The sequence below is a fragment of the Phyllostomus hastatus genome, unplaced genomic scaffold, assembly GCF_019186645.2.
Source record: "Phyllostomus hastatus isolate PE091 unplaced genomic scaffold, TTU_PhHast_1.1 phas_contig_34, whole genome shotgun sequence".
NCBI lineage: Eukaryota > Metazoa > Chordata > Mammalia > Chiroptera > Phyllostomidae > Phyllostomus > Phyllostomus hastatus.
In genome coordinates, this window is record NW_025333857.1 from 25,122,302 (window position 1) to 25,142,263 (window position 19,962).

The window sequence follows — 19,962 nt, forward strand, 5'->3', positions numbered from 1 at the left end:
AATAGCATACTCAATAAAATATACTTAAAAATATTAAAGAGGGAATTCAAACTGAATAATAACTGATTAAATTATGTTTCCGTCCTAGAGTCATGTTTAGGAAATTCCTATAAAGATGTTTTGTACAGAGGACTTGCTCTCTAGAAGCTATCCCTGCTTTTAGTTTTTGAAAATTGTTAATTAAGAGTGTCATGGCAACTGTCATCCAGAAGAATCAATGAACTAATAGGTCGAAGACACATAACAAAGGCTGGCATATACTCTGTATCAATCTAAAACTAAAACTTGGTCAGTTTTAAAGAAAACTGCTTTAAGTTTTAAATGAAGTTGTTGCTCATTGGCCATAAGAGCAGGGAAAATACATATGCAGGAAGAAGCAATAATGTACCATAGTCAAAGCCCTTGATTAAATTTATTTTAGATTTAAACCTCAGAGAAATTGGCAAATTTAATCACACTAGTTCTTTTAGTCTCCTTAAATGTTTTGACTACTATAAAAAAAAGGAAAATATTAAAATATTCAAAATAATTACCTATAGGCTCACCAGCATAATAAAAACAACTACATAATTTATTTAACTTAATGCATTTTCTTTCATCTTTTTATATTCAAAAGGCCTTATTTTTCCACAAAGCTGTAATTATACTATACTATACGTAGTTAAGTTTCTCAATATATACAGTTAATATTACATTATAAGCATTTCTAATATTTCATATTCTTCTTGACACCATTCTGTGTTCTAGTTCATGACTTATTCTCCAGCAGTTCTTATGATTCTATTAGTTAACTATTGATATTATAGTCAAATTGATAATTTGAATTAAAGTCACCAGTGGTGATGTCTGTGCATTTGATATCAGAGAGGAAGCATGGTAAACCCCAAAGTCACGCTGTCGCTGAGATGACCATGTTCAGAGTTGATTTTTAGCTAGTGCAGAGATGTTCTTTGGCTAAGAACACAGAACGGCTGTTTTCTTCATGGTGACTTGGATAAAAATGTCTGACAAAAATCTAGCAACCAGTCTTTCAACATGGCATCACAAAAATATTATCGAATTGAGTTTATTGGACAGTCTGATTTATTCCATTTGAAATACATTTTTGTAAAATGCAACTTTAGTCTGAGTTGTTATGGGACAAATAACCTTAAAATCTTGGTAGATTTCTTAGGTAATAAAACTAGCTTGATATTTATTTCATTGAACAAAGTCTTATCTAGCCTTTACTAAGTGCGAAACTCTTTTCTAAGTGCTTTTATACATTCTCTTTTATTTAGCCAGATTTCCTGATATCTGGTGTTGCTTTAAGTAGAAGCATTTAAATTTACAAGACCTAATGTTGTAGAGACTGTGAATTCTAATCAATATATTTCTTCCAGTAGAATGAAGAATAATGTTATAACCTCTCTTATTGAAATTAAAACAACAACAACAAATAAATAAAGTAAAAAAAATCCAGCAACTCTCATTTTTTTACCTGTTTACAGATCACATTGTCCAATTTGTGAAAATACGGTTACTTTAAGTAAAATAATATAGTCACTCAGACTGGCAGGGGATGTGGAAGCTGAACGGTCATCTTGTGATAATCCCTCATCTTCAGGGAGAAGCCCACCTAGGCCAGCACTGCTCAGACTGGGAACACGAAACTCTGCCCTGTTTTAAAAGACTGCAAAATGAACTTCACTTGCTCTTTTGTGGGCTTGATCCTTACCAGTGGTTAGAATATAACTTGTGTCCAACTTGAGTTCTTTACGCTAATGTTTAGCCCGTCTCTCTGTGACCTAGCCTCAGTGGAGATAGGGACAGACTTCTCTTCCTACTGGGATAATATTGAATGTACATGGAGACTGTGATTTAGTTTATTCCCAACTTTCTTTTCCCATTTGCATGACCCACGACAGAGGGGGAGGAAGGCATTACAGGTAAGGTGGAGAGGGTAATACAGGCTATGGTGGGTTCAAATCTTATTTCTTTTTCTTTCAGGTGGACAGTGCAAAGCCCTTTGGTGAGAGTATTTCAGAGCATCATTCTGGGAAGTCTAGAAGAAAATCCAAGTTTTCACACTGTCCCTTTCCAATGAGAAGAGGTATTCAAGTTTCTTGTTACTCCTGTACATTTCCCTATAGGAACAAATGCACCCTACTTCTAAATCTTTCATACTGTGGAATCACATGTTTCTTTGGATGCTTGGGATTGAACTTCAAGTACTCTCCAGCTGTGGGGTTTCCAGGGAAGGAGTTTCCATGGAGCAGAGTCAGGCTAGAAGCAGTTTCAGAGTTCTCCTAGCTGTTGAGGAGACTGCGCTGACTACCGTGGTCCCCATGTGTGCTCTGGCAGCATTTGTGTCCTGGCTGGGCTGGGAAAGCAGGGAGCAGCTTGTTTGGTACAAACTCCTTGCAAAGGCACCATTGATAGCTAACAAATAAGACACGCCATTTCTCTGGATAGGAAAGAGCAGGGGATCAGTGATTAGGAGACATAACTTTTGCTTTATAAGAGTCCATGTTTGTGAGGAGGTGAGTCAACTCTGCCTGCAGCAGTTATTCACCTCAGACTTTCAGGTGTCGTGAAAATTGAGGTCATCAAAGAGCTTTCATTTATGTGGATGATATCTATTAATATTTAGTATATTAGAAATGAAAACTGAGAAATTTGTAAATTACAAGAATACACAAGCACACATTCCACTGTCATAATGTCAGAGTGGCAACATTACAATGTGCTATGTAGCTTTTTGATATTATACTTGATCTTAGATAAAAGACCAAGAAGTTACGTAGCTTTTTGAAAACTCCATTGTATAGTGATAACTGAATGAGTAAAAAAGGCAACTTATGTCATAGTATTATTAGGAGAATAGTTTTGACCTTGCAGATCCCCTGAAGGGTCCGGGGACCACCTGGGGAGGTCCCTGGACCACACATTGAGAGTCCCTGGGTTGAAGCATCCCTTGGAGACCTTTGCCTTTGATTGAAATACATGAACTGTGTCAATACTGAAGGTCATGGCAGTGAAGTTCAACCATCCCTCAACTTAATAAAAATTATTGGGCTAGAAAGGGATGATGGTGGCCCATTCTCTTCCTCCTGGTGGGACTGGACTGGTACCATCCCTGACAACAGGGTTTCCTATCTTAAGCCTAAAGGTTTATAGTTTTAAAGTGCTGCACAGTCTCTTCTGGCAACTGAAGCCGGTGTCCTTGGATCCTGGTGACTGACTGCAGTCAACCAAGGATGGAGTATCCTTTTGACACAGAAAGTGCTTTATCACCTCTGACATTTAATTTAAATCATTTGGATTGAAATTCACCGGGGTTGCCTGTAAAAGCAGCACCATCTTTCCTATTGCTGTGAAATCTGGCAATAGCAAATGTCCTTTCCCTGAGAGGACCAGTTGGGCTTAATGCTGGCCCAATTATGATAGAACTCACACATGACATTGGTCTCGGCCTTTATTTTTTCCCTATCCTGGCAGGTGGAGAACTAAGGTTCCAGAGAGGTTACAGAATGTGTACAGGTCACACACCAAGTTTTTGGCATACTTATATTTCGAGAAGACATTCAGACCTCTGGGCTCAGATACTGTAGCTTCCAAGCCAGACCTATGCTTAGGCCACCTGTCAGCTCATTCATCCAGGCCTAAGGTAGAGCAAAGCAGTGCTTCTCAGATTTGAACATGCATTTGTATCACCTCAGGATCTGGTTAAGCTGCAGATTCTGGCTCAGTAGGGCTGGGGTGGGGCCTGTGATCTTTCTTTTCTAACAAGCTTCCAGGTGATTCGATGCTCCTGGTCCACGGACCTCACTGTGAGAAGCAGAGGAACAAACACAAGCCCCTGTGGGAGGGAGTGTTCAAAATTGTGAGCAAGGGGACTGTAGCGCAGATTTGTGGCTGTGTCTGAAAAACACAGGCCTTAACATTGCCCTTTCCCTGCCCAGCTGGGAGAAGGGAGCACCTGGGATAAGAGGGACGTGCACATACCTGCCTGCCCAGAGGACATGACAGTTTCCAGACTTTAAAATCCCTTTTTATAGTTTCCTTCTTACTGCCAGTGGCACAAGGGGAATCAGTAGTCAGGGAAAGCCCCTCTCACTGCCTAAGCCCCAGTCACACTGCAGGAAGCCATGGGAGCTCTAGCATAGTGCTGCAAATGTGCATTTCAAAACCACTTTACTTCTCAACCTGGAAAAATCCAATTTAGTCTTGGTTTTGTTTATGTGTATTAAATTAATTCACTTCCTAGTCATTCTCACCGTTCTCTGGCATGGGACCTACTTACTCATTCTGAGTAGTTGGGGTAATCGTAATGATTTACTCTCTTGCTGTGTCAAGTTTCTCCAAGCTCTCATGTCTTCGTTGTCTCAATTTAACATTTGTGTCTACCTTGAACAAGTGTCCTCAAGAGCGTCTGCCTAAGTAGGATTCCACGAAAACCACATATAAAGGGAATGGCAGAAGCAGCAGCATATATGAATTTTATATTTGAAGCACATGGCTTTCTTTTAGGCTCTGAGCACCTGGGCAAATATGAGTTTCCCCAGCTGCCTAGGGGTTACTGAACTTACTGTTTCACTTTAGACTCTCTTTTACCCTTCCCATATCTATATGTGCTGTCGTTAACAACATAACCTCATTGTTGACTTCACGAGGACAGAATAACTCATAGAACTGCTGTGGCTCGGGGGAGACTTCAAAGTGATGGTGTAATTTGCAAGGGAGCATTTCAGTTCTCTAATAATTCATTGTGTAATGCTTTTGTACTGCTGTGGAGTAAGTATAGCAGCAGTTGTAGGGGGTAACTGGTAATAATGAGTCATTGAATCACCTGTTCCTCTTTCTTCTAGCATCTTCTCTTGACAGCCTTGCAGCTAACATAAAGGTAATTTTAGAAGTAGCATTTGTAAAATAATTTATTTCCAGCTATTTAATGTCAATTATTGTGCTTTTCTCCAATGACTGGTGGAAAGTACATTTCTAGCTAGTGCTGCTTATGGAATTGCTGTAGTTTAACTGGAGTTTAAGAGGTCCCCAGGCTCCACTGTCTGCTTTGCCTTGCTTTAGTTTGTTTTTCCCCCTTATAGAAACTGTTCTCATTTGTAGGATGAATCACTAGTGAGGGTGTATGTAGGCCCAATACCTACTTTATCCGTAGAATCATCATTGTTCCTTATCTAATCAGATAACTTTTATACATAGAGGTGGTAAATTGGTTTGTCAAGGTAAAGAGGCAAAGTTCTGTGTTACAACATGGGGACAGATAATATGCAAAGAAGATGGAGTATACTGTGCTTCTATTATGTCAGAGCATTTAAATGTTTTGTTTAAAAATTATTACCTTTCCCAAACCCAATAATCCCCAGTCTTCACAAGTCAAAGTTTAGAGCATGAGTTTATTTTGGCTTGTTAATATATCCCTGCCAGACATACAGAATTTTAGTCATCTTTCCTTGACCTTGACTCCTGAGCATTTTGTCTCTAGTCTTCTCTACTCCCACCCCTCTTTTATAGCAGGAGATACCCCAGGGCAGGTATTCCTTCCCCATGCCCACAGTTCTCTTCCTTGTCCCACTCCACCCCAGCTTTGAATTAAGCAAAGAAAAGGAAAACTATTACTAAAGAGTAATGCACATTGTCACTCAGGTTATCAAAGAGCCAGATGAACGGATTGTTTTAAGGAATGAGTCACCGTCATGGTTAGATTCAAGTAAGTTTGGAAAGCCCTCACCCAGTTACGATAACCAAGGGGATGCCGATTGCCGCCTGGAAACTTCATTTGCCACCTCCCGGCACTCCAGATCTCCCAGCCCTCGTCTGGATCGGCCCCTTCGCCGAGCAAGGTCAGCAGCAAGCTCCCACCTCTGTGCTGGAAGAGTGCCTGTGTCTGGCAGGGGTGAGGCCGGTCACTGTGCCAGTCTGCTTCCTCAGGAATAGTCAGCTGGGGCCTCTTGGTACGAAAAATTAGCATTCCTTTCCAGATGTTCCTGAAAGTAAAAGCTTAGCCTTTTTGCTTGTCCCTGGAACACACATCTCAGGATGTTTGTTGAGAATGGAGCAGACAGCTAACTTGGCATAGATACTATTTATCCATCTTTAGATGTTACATATTTTAAAACTCAAGCTTTTGATTCCACCAGTATCAAAGTGTTCATTATAGAAAATTTGGAAATTACAGAAAAACAAAAAGGAGTGAAAAATATCACCCACAGTCCTGTCATCCAAAGACAAACATGAATGACGTATGGATATATTTTCTTTCTCTTTTTCCAGACATGGTTTCTTGGTGCGTTTATATTATTGTCACAAATTTTAAAAACTGTGATTGCATATGTCCAGAAGGCAGGCCAGAGATGGAGAGTGGGAACTTTTATTTTCCAAACTTCACTCTCCAGCAACGTGATTAACTGTCCTGTTTGCCCGGGACTGTTTTAACCCTGATGGTTTGCGTTCTGGGGAAACCCCGTAGTCCCTGGCAACCAGGGCAGTTGATCACCTTAACTCCCGGGAGGAGGCACTGCAGATAATGTTAGTGACATAGTTGTTCTGAATAGGAGATGTGCCGTCTGCTTTACTCTGCAATGTTAGTGATGAGAATAAGATAAATCCCTATGTCAAAATAACACAGTTACTCACAAAGGGACTCATAGGAAATATCTTAAAACAAAAGTGTCCCTGAAATTTTAATAGGAATTATGTTAAGTTTGAGGTAGACAAAGAAAGTGGTGGTGCATTCTTAGTGTTTTTCAGAAATTATAGAAAAACTTTATAGTAAATGTTTAATCATGGGCTTGAGGAAACTAAATCAAGTCTTTTAATAAAGTCTATTAAAGAATGTGAGTTTTTGATAAGTTACTGTATTGAGAGAAAATAATAAAACATAGATTTTAAAAAATTGACATTGTCCCCCCCAAAACAGGTGGTCAGAAATATATTTATACCCCCTATGTGCCTGGCCTGCATCTCTGTCAGGTTATCCTGTTTCTACCGTCCTGGGATGTGGCAGGTTGGCAGAGCAGGAGGGGTTACCTGAGAGATGTGAGGATAGAATTGATTTTAAGTGGAGAGGGAAATAGCCATCAGCTGGTGGTAGGCAGGAAACTTGAGCTGTAATGCTCATTGTCTCTGATGTGTGCAATCTGACACAAACACTCGGCCTTTTAGGCTTTAGTTTGCTGAGCTGTAAAATGAGGGTAATGATCAAACATCCATCCTCTGACAGCCACGAAGTGCTTTTCTTCTACCAGAACTGGAGAACTTCTCTTCTACCATGGCTTTTATCCATGTGCCTAGTTTTTCTTTTTCTTTTTTTTTAAAAAGAAAAATCTAAATGATAGATTTACTGGATTTTATTTATCTTTAGAGAGAGGGGAAGGGAGGGAGAAAGAGAGGAAGAGAAACATCGATCAATTGTCTCTTGCAAGGGGGGACCCTGCCCACAACCCAGGCATGTGCCCTGACTGGGAATCGAACTGGCGATGTTTTGGTTCGCAGGCTGGCACTCAGTCCACTGAGCCACACAAAACTAGGGCTTGCCTAGTTTTTCTACATCACCTAAACCCTTTATAATCAGCATAGCACACTTTTTAGAGAGAATGAATTGAGTATCCACTTACTGAGCACCTTTTATGTGCAGCGTACATGATCATGACACACACATCCTTACTCTCTAGTAGCTCACACGCTAGATAAGGGAGGCAGGCATGCCCCCATGTCCTAAATGTGAGATGGATTGTGATCTGCACTTGACAGAAGTACAATCCAAAGACAGGGAAAGATGGAGCAGGAGGAGGCTAATTCCATCAGGAAGGAGATCTAAGAAGGCCTCATTTCTTCTTAAATAAATTTGTTAGATGGCTTATGCATTCATTCATTCAACCAACCTTTCATGAGTATTTTTGTTTTTTCTTTATTTAAATCATTTTTCAAGTACAGTTATATATGATATTATATTAGCTTCAGGTGTATACCTAAGTGAGTAGACATTGTATATGTAAATCCTGATCATCCCAATAAATCTTAAGCCCATCTGACACATGGTTATTAGAATATTATTCTCTATGCTGTACTTTGCATCCCTATGACAATTCTGGAAAAACAGATTTGTACTTCTTAATCCCTTCACCTTTTTCATCCATCCCCCAGCCCACCTCCAATCTGGCAACCATTAAAATATTCTCTGTATCTATAAATCTATTTCTGTTCTGCTTGTTCATTTATTTTTTTTTAGATTCAGTTGTTGATAGATATGTATTTATTGTCACTTTAACACATTTCTTTCTTTTAAAAAATATTTATTTTTAGTGAGGGGAAGTGAGGGAGAAAGAGAGGGAGATAAACATCAATGTGTGGTTGCCTCTCATACACCCCCTATTGGGAACCTGGCCCTCAACCCAGACTTTATGCTCTAGACTGGGAATTGAACCAGTGACCCTTTGGTTTGCAGGTTAGCACTCAATCCTCTGAGCCAGGCTAGCCAGGGCTATCACATTTCATTGTTCATAGTTTTTGCTTTTTTAAAAAAGATCTCATCCAGGGATACGTTTATTGATTTTAGAGAGAGAGGGAGAGGGAGAAGGGGAGGGAGGGAAGGAGAGAGAGAGAGAGGAACATTGATGTGAGAGAGAAAAATCAATTGGTTGCCTCCTGTACATTCCCTGACTGGTAATCAAACCCACACTCTTTTGGTGTATGGGATGATGCTCCATCCAACTGAGCCACCCAGCCAGGGCTCTTCTTCTTAAAGAAGACACTTAACATTTCATATAATACTAGTTTGGTGGTGATGAACTCCTTTAGCTGTTTCTTGTCTGGGAAGCTCTTTGTATGTCCTTCAATTCTAAATGATAGATTTACTGGATAGAGTAATCTTGGATGTAAGCCCTTACTTTTCATCACTTTGAATAATTCTTGCCAATCCCTGTTGGCCTGCAAAGTTCTGTTGATAAATGAGCTGATAGTCTTATGGAAGCTTCCTTGTAGGTAACTACATTTTTCTTGCTGCTTTTAAGATTCCCTCTTTGTCTTTAACCTTTTGCATTTTAATTATGATGTGTCTTAGTGTGGGCCTCTTTGGGTTCATCTTGTTTGGGACTCTCTGCACTTCCTGGATTTGTATGTCTGTTTCATTCACCAGGTTAGGGAAGTTTTCTGTCATTATTTTTTCAAGTGGGTTTTCAATTTCTTGCTCTTTCTCTTCACCTTCCAGCGCCTCCTATGACACTTACGTTGGTACACTTGAAGTTATCCCAGAGGCTCCTTACATTATCTTCATTTTGTGGGAGTTCTTTTTTCTTTTTGCTGTTCTGATTGGGTGTCTTTTGCTTCCTCATATTCCAAATGGTTTATTTGATTCTTGGCTTCATCTACTCTACTGTTGTTTTCCTGTAAATTATTATTCATTTAACTTAGTGTATTCTTCATTTCTGACTGGCTCTTTGTTATGGTTTCCATGTCCTCCTTTATGCTGTTGAAGTTCTCACTAAATTCCTTGAGCATCCTAATAAGCAGTGTTTTGAACTTTGCCTCTAGTAGATTGCTTGTTTCCATTTTGTTTAGTTCTTTTTCTAGAGTTTTGTTCTGTTCTTCTATTTGGGGCATGTTTCTTTGCCTCCTCATTTTGGCAGCCTCCCTGTGTTTGTTTCTATGAATTTTGTAGAACTGCTACATCTCCCAGGCTTGGTAGAGTGGTCTTATGTAGTAGTTATTCTGTAGGGTCCAGTGGCACACATTCCTCAATCATCCAAGCTGGGCACTCCATTCGTGCTCCCCTGTGTGGACTGTGTACACCTTTCTCTTGTAGTTGAGCTTTGATTGCTGTTGGCATATCAATGGGAGGGATTTACCCCCAGGTTGATCAATAAGCTATAAGGACTTGCTGTGACAACCAACTTCCAACCACTGTGGAAGATCAGCTGTGCAGGGGCTTACCTCACAGAACAGGACTTACTTCAGCAGGACTCTGGTGCCCACTGAGTCTTCCCCTTGAGTGTGTCACTTGTGGAGGTGGTTGAATAGTGCTTTGACATGGTCTGAAGCTGTCCACTACGTGCACTGGCTCTGGGACATCCCAGGAGGTGCAGGCCAAGGTTAATCACCATCTGTATTCTGCCTGTGGCCTCCCGGCATAACTACAAAGCGATCTGCAGATGGATGCTACTTGTGCTGGGCTTGGAGGTGCCCAGGTGAGGCCAGGCTGTGAACCAAGGCTGGCTGCTGCTACTGCTGGGCCTAGGGCCACTTAGCAAGAGGTACTGGGCATGCTGAGGCCAGAGATTACTTGTTTGAGAGATTTTAGGGAAGTCTGAAGTGTTAGCCAAGACAAGCCATAGAAACAGCTTGGGTGAGCCCACAAATTGGGTTGGGCAGGTTCTCAGGGAATCAACAGGGTGGGGCAAACAGTATGAGCCAGGTTGATGGGTACTGAGATATGGTGCTCACCTATCAGCTTAGTTGGGGGAGGGCTTAGAAAAGGAACAGTGGCTTCTGCCAGCTTTTTTGTCTGTCAGACTGCTGCCCATCCCAGCTCTTGGCATGATGCCAGACAATTCAATTCCTCCCTGTATGTCCCTGGTGACTTTTGAGCTGCTGTCCCAGTGCTGGAGCTCAGAGGGAGTGTATCAGAGTAAGTCCATGCCTGGGCCCTTGAAGAGGATCTGCCTGGAAGTCCAGAAGCCCTCCATCTCCCTCTCTCAGGCACAATCCCTGCTGGTTTTTACAGTCAAAAGTTATGCGGACTTCTCTTCCTGGCAGTGGCTCAGGGGCCTCACCCTTCAGGGGAGACCTCCGCTATTAAGATATCCCTCCCGATTTTTATCTGCCACAAGTGGGTGTGGGGCCATCCAATGCCACATCCTTGTCTCTCCTGCCAGTTTTGACATGGTTTCTTCTTTAAATCCCTGGTTGTAGGACTTCCATTAAGCTAGGTTTCAGGTAGTTTTGAATGATGGTTGTTTTGTAATTGAGTTGTAATTTCAATGTGGTTGTGGGAGGATGCCATTACTGTGTTTGCCTACATTGCCCTCTTGATTGGAAGTTCATGAGTATTTTTATGAAGCAAGCCAGTGGTTCTCAACTCTGGCTCAGTAAAGAGTTGCCTCATGTCTATTGAGTCAAAATCTTTGGGATTGGCATTGTGTGTTAGTAGGGGAGGGTAGAATGAGTAGGGGAGTATATAATCCCTGCGGTTAAAAGAGTACCTCATCCTGCAAACCAAAGGGTCGTGGGTTCGATTCCCAGTCAGGGCACATACCTGGGTTGTGGGCCAGGTCCCCAGTAGGGGGTATGTGGGAGGCAACCATACATTGATGTTTCTCTCACTCACTTTCTCCCTCTCTTTCCCTCTGTTAATACATAAATAAAATCTCTTTTTTAAGTGCCTCATCAATTATACCTCAATTAAGAAAAAGACACATGAAAATTTAGTTACCAATTTATGGCACTTAATAGACATGCAATGAATATTTGCTGAATACAAGGAAAAAATGCCTCAGAGGAAAAACAGGATAGTCATCCTACTAGGCCTACAATGGAAATGCTAATGTCAAAGACATTTCTCCTCATCTTGGAGAACTTGCAACCCAGCAGAGGATATAAAAAAGAAGTACACTGAGAACTTTCTACAAGTTGGAACATTGAGACTAGTACAGATCGAATGTTATTAGTATATCAGAGAGGAGGAAGGTACTTCTGGAATGTTTCATGGAGGAGAAGCATTTTCATATGGGACTTCAAGGGAGGAGATTTGGTATAATATAGTTAATGGAGGAGAGGGATGTGAGGTGAAAAGGCAAGGGGCACTTTCAGGTGTTAGAAGTTAGACCAGCTTGCCAAGGCTGAGGGGAACCATCTAAGCCAAGCTAAAAAAGTTTGGCTTTGCTGGAGGGCATTGGGAAGTTTATGCAAGTTTATCACAGGCAATAAGCACAGTTGTATGTAGGGCAATGACTCAGGCTACAGACCAGAGCTTTATCATCTATCTCTGATGAGTCAGCCAATTCTATATGCCAAAGTCATCTAACCTGATAAGTTTGGAAATATTTGGACTGTGAATTTGTAAATTAGGCCATAATCAAGTGACAAGAATATATGGTTAAAGGAAAGCTGTCTGGTTTGCCCAGGACTACCTCAGTTTTAGCTCTGGAAGTCCTGTGTTCTGGGAAATATCTTTGTTTTGGGCAAACTAGGACAGTTGGTCACTTTACCTTCAGGGAAGTGGCACTGAAAATAATATTTTTAAGACAGCTGGGGTTTTTTTGGAAAGAAAAAGAACACTTTTATTAAAATTGTTTTAATGTTGTTCAGTTACAGTTGTCCCCATTTTTGCCCCATTGCTCTCCTCTGCCCTGCCCATCCTCCCCTCCCACATTCAGTCCTCTTGCCCGCGGTTGTCCTTGTCCATGGGTCCTTTATACATGTTGCGTGACTTGACCCTTCTCCTTCTTCACCTGTTATCATCTCCTCCCAATCTGGTCGCTCTCAGTTTGTTCTTTATTTCCATGTCTCTGGTTCTGTTTTGCTCACTTGTTTGTTTTGTTGATGAGGTTCCACTTACAGGTAAGATCATATGTACTTGTCTTTCACAGCGTGGATTATTTCACTTAGCATAATATTCTCCAGTTCCATCCATGCTGTCGTGATGGGGAGGACAGCTTTCTTTCTTTCTGCTGTGTAATATTCCATTGTGTAAATGTACCAGGGTCTTTTGATCCACTCATTTACTGATGGGCACTTAGGCTGTTTCCAGTACTTGGCTACTGTAAATAATGCTATTTTGAACATTGGGGTGCATAGGACAGCTGTTTTTTTTAACATGTTTTATTGATTATGCTATTACATTTGTCCCAATTTTTCCCCCTTTGTCCCTTCCACCGAGTACCCCTCACTTCCTCAGGCAATCTTCACACCACTGTTTATGTCCATGGGGCCTGTGTATAAGTTCTTTGGCTACTCTGTTTCCTACACTGTACTTTACATCCCCATGACTATTCTGTAACTACTTACTTCTTAGTCCCCTCACATCTTCACCCATTCCCCCACATCCTCCTCCCATCTGGCAACATCGTAACACTCTTCTTATCCATGATTCTATCCCTGTTCTTCTTGTTTGCTTAGTTTGTTTTTTAGATTCAATTGTTGATAGATATGTATTTATTACCATTTTATTGTTCATAGTTTTTTTTAATAGTATATATATATTTTTAAGATTTTATTTATTTATTTTTAGAGAGGGAAGGGAGGGAGAAAGAGAGAGAGAGAGAAACATCAATGTGTGGTTGCTGGGGGTCATGGCTTGCAACCCAGGCATGTGCCCTGACTGGGAATCGAACCTGCGACACTTTGGTTTGCAGCCCAAGCTCAATTCACTGAGCTATGCCAGCCAGGGCATTGTTCATAGTTTTGATCTTCTTTTTCTTAAATAAGTCCCTTTAACCCTTTATATAATAATGGTTAGGTAATGATGAACTCCTTTAGTTTTTTCTTGCCTGGGAAGCACTTTATCTGCCCTTTGATTCTAAATGATAGCTTTGCTGTGTAGAGTAATTTTAGCTGTTGGTCACTGCTTTTCATGACTTTGAATATTTCTTACCTATCTTTTCTAGTCTGCAAAGTTTCTTTAGAGAAATCAGCTGATAGTCTTATGGGAACTCCCCTGTTCCTGTAAGTTAGGTAACTCACTTCTTTTCTCTTGCTGTTTTTAAGATTCTCTTTTTATCTTTAACCTTTGGCATTTTAATTACGCTGTGTCTTGGATTGAGCCTCTTTGCATCCATCTTATTTGGGACTCTCTGTGCTTCCTGAACTTGCATGTCTATTTCTTTCTTTCTTTTTTTTTTACTATATTTTATCAATTATGCTATTACAGTTGTCCCATTACCCCCCATTCATTCCCCTCCACCCTGCATACCCTCTCCCACCCACATTCCCCCCTTTAGTTCATGTCCATGTGTCATAAGTTCTTTACCTTCTACATTTCCCAAACTATTCTTGCCCTCCCCCCATCGATTTTCTACCTACCATCTATGCTACTTATTCTCCGTATCTTTTCCCCCTCTCTCCTCCTCCCACTCCCCAGTTGCTAACCCTCCATGTGTTCTCCATTTCTGTGGGTCTGTTCTTGTTCTAGTTGTTTGCTTAGTTTCTTTTTGTTTTTGTTTTAGGTGTGGTTGTTAATAATTGTGAATTTGCTGTCATTTTACTATACATGTTTTTTTTATCTTCTTTTCCTTAGATAAGTCCCTTTAACATTTCATAAAATAAGGACTTGGTGATGATGAACTCTTTAACTTGACCTTACCTGAGAAGCACTTTATCTGCCCTTCCATTCTAAATGAAAGCTTTGCTGGATAGAGCAATCTGGGATGTAGGTCCTTGCCTTTCATGACTTGGAATACTTCTTTCCAGTCCCTTCTTGCCTGTAAGATCTCTTTTGAGAAATCAGCTGACAGTCTGATGGGAACTCCTTTGTAGGTTACTGTCTCCTTATCTCTTGCTGCTTCTAGGATTCTCTCCTTCATTTTTACTCTGGCTAATGTAATTATGATGTGCCTTGGTGTGTTCCTCCTTGGGTCCAACTTCTTTGGGACTCTCTGAGCTTCCTGGACTTCCTGAAAGTCCATTTCCTTTGCCAGAATGGGGAAGTTCTCCTTTATTATTTGTTCAAATAACTTTTCCACTTGTTGTTCTTCCTCTTCTCCTTCTGGTACCCCTATGATTTGGATGCTGGAATGTTTAAAGATGCCCTGGAGGTTCCTAAGCTTCTCCTCATTTTTTTAAAATTCTTATTTCTCCATTCTTTTCTGTTTGGTTGTTTCTTTCTTCCTTCTGATCCACTCTATTGTTTTGAGTCCCAGTTTCCTTCCCATCACTATTGGTTCCCTGTGCATTTTCCTTCATTTCTCTTATCGTAGCCTGAATTTGTTCATCTAATTTGTGACTAAAATCAACCAATTCTGTGAGCATCTTGATCACCAGTGCTTTGAACTGTGCATCTGATAGATTGGCTATCTCTCAGTCGCTTTAAAGTACTGACTCTGAGGCTTTCATTCTGTTTGAGCCATCTCCCTCCCCTTGCTTTGGTCTGGTCACGCCTGTTATGTATGAGGGGCGGAGTCTTAGGTGTTCACCAGGGCGGGGCACCCCAGTTGCTGGGTTGTGACGTTGTATGTGGGGGCGGGGTCTGAGAGGGAACAATGGCGTTTCCTCTGCTCTCTGTCAGACCTCAGTCCTTTCCACTGCTTCCCCCAAGCAAACTGGGCCCTTCTGGTGCCGATTACCATGTGAGTGGGCTTGTGCACCCCATGGGACTTTCCAAGGACCTCTTTTGTGAGGCTGTGAGTCTCTCCCTGTGCCTCAACCCCCACAGGTGTTTTCAATCAGTGTCCGGAGGCTCTATTTTGCAGCGCTGTGATCCTGGGTTGCACACAGTGCCTTGCTTTACAATTCCCACCTCGCTGGGTCTGCCATTTGCCACCCCTTAGCTGGGGTCTTCCAGCTGCCACTTGCACGCTCAGGGTCCACCTGCCGTGGTCTTGCAGGCCCCAGATGTCTTACACATCCAGTCCCAATGCTCTCTGCTCTCCACACCCCGACGATGCCTGGCTGCCCGACTCTGCCCCTCCTACCAGTCTGGATGAACATGTCTGTTTTAACTGCTTGGTTGTCCGACTTCCATACAGTTCAAATTTCTGTCAGTTCTGGTGGTTACTGTGTGACGAAATTGTTGTTGTCCCTATCTTGGTTGTGTGAGGAGGCACAGTGTGTTTACCTATGCCTCCATCTTGGCTGAAAGTCCCTCACATGTCTATTTCCTTCATCAACTTAGGGAAGTTTCTTTCATTATATTTTCAAATACATTTTCAACTTCTTGCTCTTTCTTCTCTTCTTTGGGCACCCCTACGATGTGAATGTTGGAATGTTGTCCCAGAGGCTCCTTATGCTATCCTTGTTTTGTTTGGATTTGTTTTTCTCCTTGTTGTTCTGATTGGTTGTTTTTTGTTTTCTTATGTTCCAAATCATTGATTTGATTCTTGGCTTCATTCACTCTATTGTTGTTTCCTGTAAATTGTTCTTTATTTCAGTTAGTGTATGCGTTGTTTCTGAATGGGTCTTTTTTGTGCTCTTGAGGTCCTCACTAAGTTCCTTGAGCATCCTTACAACCAGTATTTTGAACTTTGCATCTGATAGATGACTTATCTCCATTTCATTTAGTTCTTTTTCTAGAATTTTGATCTGTTCTTTCATTTGTGCCATGTTTCTTTGTCTCCTCATTTTGGCAGACTCCCTGTGTTTGTGTCTAGGTATTAAATAGAGCTGCTATGACTCCCTGTCTTGGTAGCATGGCTTAATGTACTAGGTTTTCCATAGGGTCCAGTGACCCAGCTTCCCCTATCACCTGAGAAGGGTACTCAAGGTGCACCCTTTGTTAGGGCTAAGTACACTCTGTTCTTGTAGTTGAGCCTTGATTGCTGTTGGCAGGTTAATGGTAGCGATTTACCCAGGACAGTCAGCTACAAGGACCGACTGTTCCACTGATGACCAACCTCTGCCCTCCATCGAGGATCAGCTTTGCAGGGGTAGGGTGGTGGTACTCTGATGTGGTCTGTAGTTGTTCACTGGATGCTCAGGCTCTGGGGTTTCCTGGTTGGTACAGGCCAAGGTCAGCTCCATCCTGTATTCTGCCTAGAGCCACCCTTCCTGATCTTTAAAGCAATTTGAGAGGGCTGCTACTTGTGCTGGGCTTTGAAGTTTCCAATCAAAACCAAGCTGTGAACCCAGGGTGGCTGCTGTTAGTGTTGGGCCTGGTGCCACTTAGCAAGAGATATATGGGGGCTAGGGGCTCACTGAGGCCAGATGTTGCTTGTTTGAGAGGATTTAGGAAGTTGTGTAGCTTGAGCCAAGACTAGCCATTTGTATGGAAAAGTCACTGTCAACAGCTTGGATGGGCCCATAAGATAGGTGGGATGGAGCCTCAGGGGATCTCCAGGGCAGGAGAAACAGGGATAGTCAGGTCAATGGAGTCTCAGATATGGCACTTGCTTGCCAGCTCTGCAGCTCTGTGTGGGGGAGGGTTCAGAAAAGGAACAGTGGCCTCTTCCCGTCTTTCTGTCTGGGAGAAAGCTGTCCCCCAGATTTTGCCTTGATTTCAGACACTTCAGTTTCTGTTCTTAAGCCACTGGTGCCTTTTAAGCTGCTACTCCAGTGCTGGAGCTCTGAGAGAGTGAGTCTCAGTAAGTCTATGTGTGGTTATTTAAGGGGAACTGCTTGGGGCTCCAGAAGTTTCTTCCACCAACTCAATCCCCACTGTTTTTTGTAGCCAGAAGTTGTGGGGACTTATCTTCCTGGCACTGGAACCCCGGGCTGGGGGACTTGGTGTGGGCTGGGACTCCTAGCTCTTGAGATATCCTTCCTGAATTTTTTTCCTCCTCACATGGATGTGGACCCAGCCTGTTCTGCATCTCTGCCCCTCCTACCAGTCTGGATGGATGTGGTTTCTTTAATTCAGTAGTTGTTGGACTTCCATTTAGCTCAATTTCTGATGGTTCTGAGTGATGGTTGCTCTGCGATTTAGTTGTAATTTTGATGTGGTTATGTGAGGAGGTGAGCTGTGTTTACCTACGCCTCCATCTTGACCAGAAGTAAGATAGCTGTTTTGAATGAAAGATATCCTTTATATCCTCTGGGATGAGTCCATTCCTTGTTGACTTCAGCAGGATCACAGAGGCAGCCTCTGGAATACTAGGTGCTACTAGTACTTTGCTTCAACCTCATACACTGTTCTTTCCACATCAGCACAACTGGGACCTGTCTCCCTGTGCCCTGATCACAAGAGTGCTGAGAAATACCTTTTCTGTTTCTGCTAGCTTAATACTGAAATCAGTAAGGGTGAAGGTTGTATGGATGAGTTGGGAGACAAATTTTGGGGTGAGACTCAGCCCAAGCTTTTAATGGAAGAAGAAGAAAACCCCTTTAACTAGTGGGTTGAAAAATGGTAGTCCCAAAGGATGGAAGAACAAACACTCTTAAGCCTGATCACTATCTGTCATCTTAATAGTGACACATCCCTGTAACACACATCCTCACTGTTCCACAGCACAAGAAGAAAGCTATAATAAAGGCACAGCACTGCTCCTGTCTGTTGACTCATTCTCAGAGATCTTCAAATGTAATATTGATTGTATAGAATAATAATGGTAACAAATTGTAGGAATTGTTTTGGTACTGGTTACTCAACACTTATAGAAAATATATTTATGGTATCCAGTTAGTGGATCTTTTTAGATGCTAGCTTTATTTATAGCTTCAATATATTTTTATTCCTTCCTCTTAAAAATTCTTAGAGAAGTGTAGAAATGATGTGCCTGGCTTTTTCTTAAACATGGGTAGTGCTTCGAGTGGCGCTTCCATTTGCTGAGTCTTTTTTCTGAGTCGGTTACGGGTCTGTTTAAATACAGTAATGTTCTTGGTCTTGTCGACCTGGAAACAAGCTACATGTGCTTATTATAGAGAGAGCCAGGATGGGCTTCCCAGATGTTGGTCCCAAACTAAGTAGAGGGGCAACTGCTCAGGAGCTCAATAATATGTTGGCCATAGTAATCCCCAATTGATTCCCAAATGTTCCTGTCCTTCCTAATGTTTATTGTATGCTAATTAAAGAGAACAGTTTTATCAAAATTGCTAATCTTCTTCAGGCATTTTGAGGAAACAAGATTTTCATAATCAAATTTCTAATTCCACCTCAGTATTTAGGAGTTGGTACCCATTTCCTCCTCAAAATGAATAAATGAATTCAACTAATGAATGGATTAATTCAATCACTCAAGAAATATTTATTAAATATACCTACTGTGGTATTCAATACCCATGAGGCCATAGGATGAACTATTAACCCAAGAGCTGCATTCCCAATTTCAGCCTAGGAGTAGAAAGAGACACTAGTCGAATAATGACAATGTGTCTGCTAGGGGGAGCGCACTGAATACGGGGTAAATGGATTCTGAATGCATAAAATAGGGACTCTGACTTCCTCTGCACGAAAGGGATCAGGAAGGACTTTCCCAAGAACTCAATACACGAACTGAGCTCTGGAGGGTGGGTAGGAGTTACACGAGTGGGGACAGGGTTGGGGTGGCAGCACTCCAGGCAGAGGGAGCAGTGTGGGCAGATGCCTCTGGGAGGAGGAAGTGCAGCATGTTCGCGGAACTGGAAGATGATGTTAAGACCTGTGGTTAAGGTTGGGTCTGGTTGGCCTCAAGTAAGTGAGATACAAAATAAAATCCTTATGGTGGAAAACAATGGAATTGATGTTTATATTAAAAGTTTTGGATTAAATTCTTAATGTAAAAGGCAGGATTTGTTCTTTAGAGAAATATCTAAAATACATAGTTAAGTACAAAGAAGAAAGTCACTCACAGCCATACACCTAAACACACACCATTATTAACATCTCAGTTGTTTTTATTCCTAGTGAGTTTCCTATACACAGGTTTTATATGGGTATTAAAACTGTATTATGTGTATTATTTTATATGTTGCTTCTGTTTTCTTACTATTAAGCTATAAATATCAACCCATATTGTTATGTACTCTAACTATCCTTTTTATTAGGGGCATAATCTCCCTGTTTAATCTGTTGAGCAGGTTCCACCCTGGTTCTCAGTCCACATGGAAGAAGATCCATGAAAGAGTATGCAATCTTCTGACATCCCACAGAGCTCGGCAGCGCCTAAACGAGGTTAGGGCTTCTCATCAAACTAGATTTTTGCTGGCAGAATAACATGGGAACTGGGACTTACAGTTCATTGGGGAAGACAGACATTAATCAAGCAACTACAAAAATAAATGTAAAATTGTGACACTTATCCAGGAGACTACATGGTGTCCTGGGAGTGTAGGAAAAGGGGTATTTGACTTGGTTGGGAGTCAGAGCAACTCCCCTGGGGAGAGACAATGGAGTTTGGAACT

General features: G+C 41.6%; 1 protein-coding gene across 1 annotated transcript in view; it reads left to right on the top strand.

Annotated features, from left to right (window-relative positions):
• SPATA6L (spermatogenesis associated 6 like) overlaps positions 1-19,962 on the top strand; it is a 52,925-nt gene that overhangs the window by 26,890 nt on the left and 6,073 nt on the right. The window contains exons 8-11 of the mRNA XM_045840377.1: positions 1,990-2,092; positions 4,851-4,885; positions 5,647-5,843; positions 19,639-19,732. Of these exons, the coding sequence (XP_045696333.1) occupies positions 1,990-2,092; positions 4,851-4,885; positions 5,647-5,843; positions 19,639-19,732 (429 nt within the window). The remainder of the gene's footprint in view (positions 1-1,989; positions 2,093-4,850; positions 4,886-5,646; positions 5,844-19,638; positions 19,733-19,962) is intronic.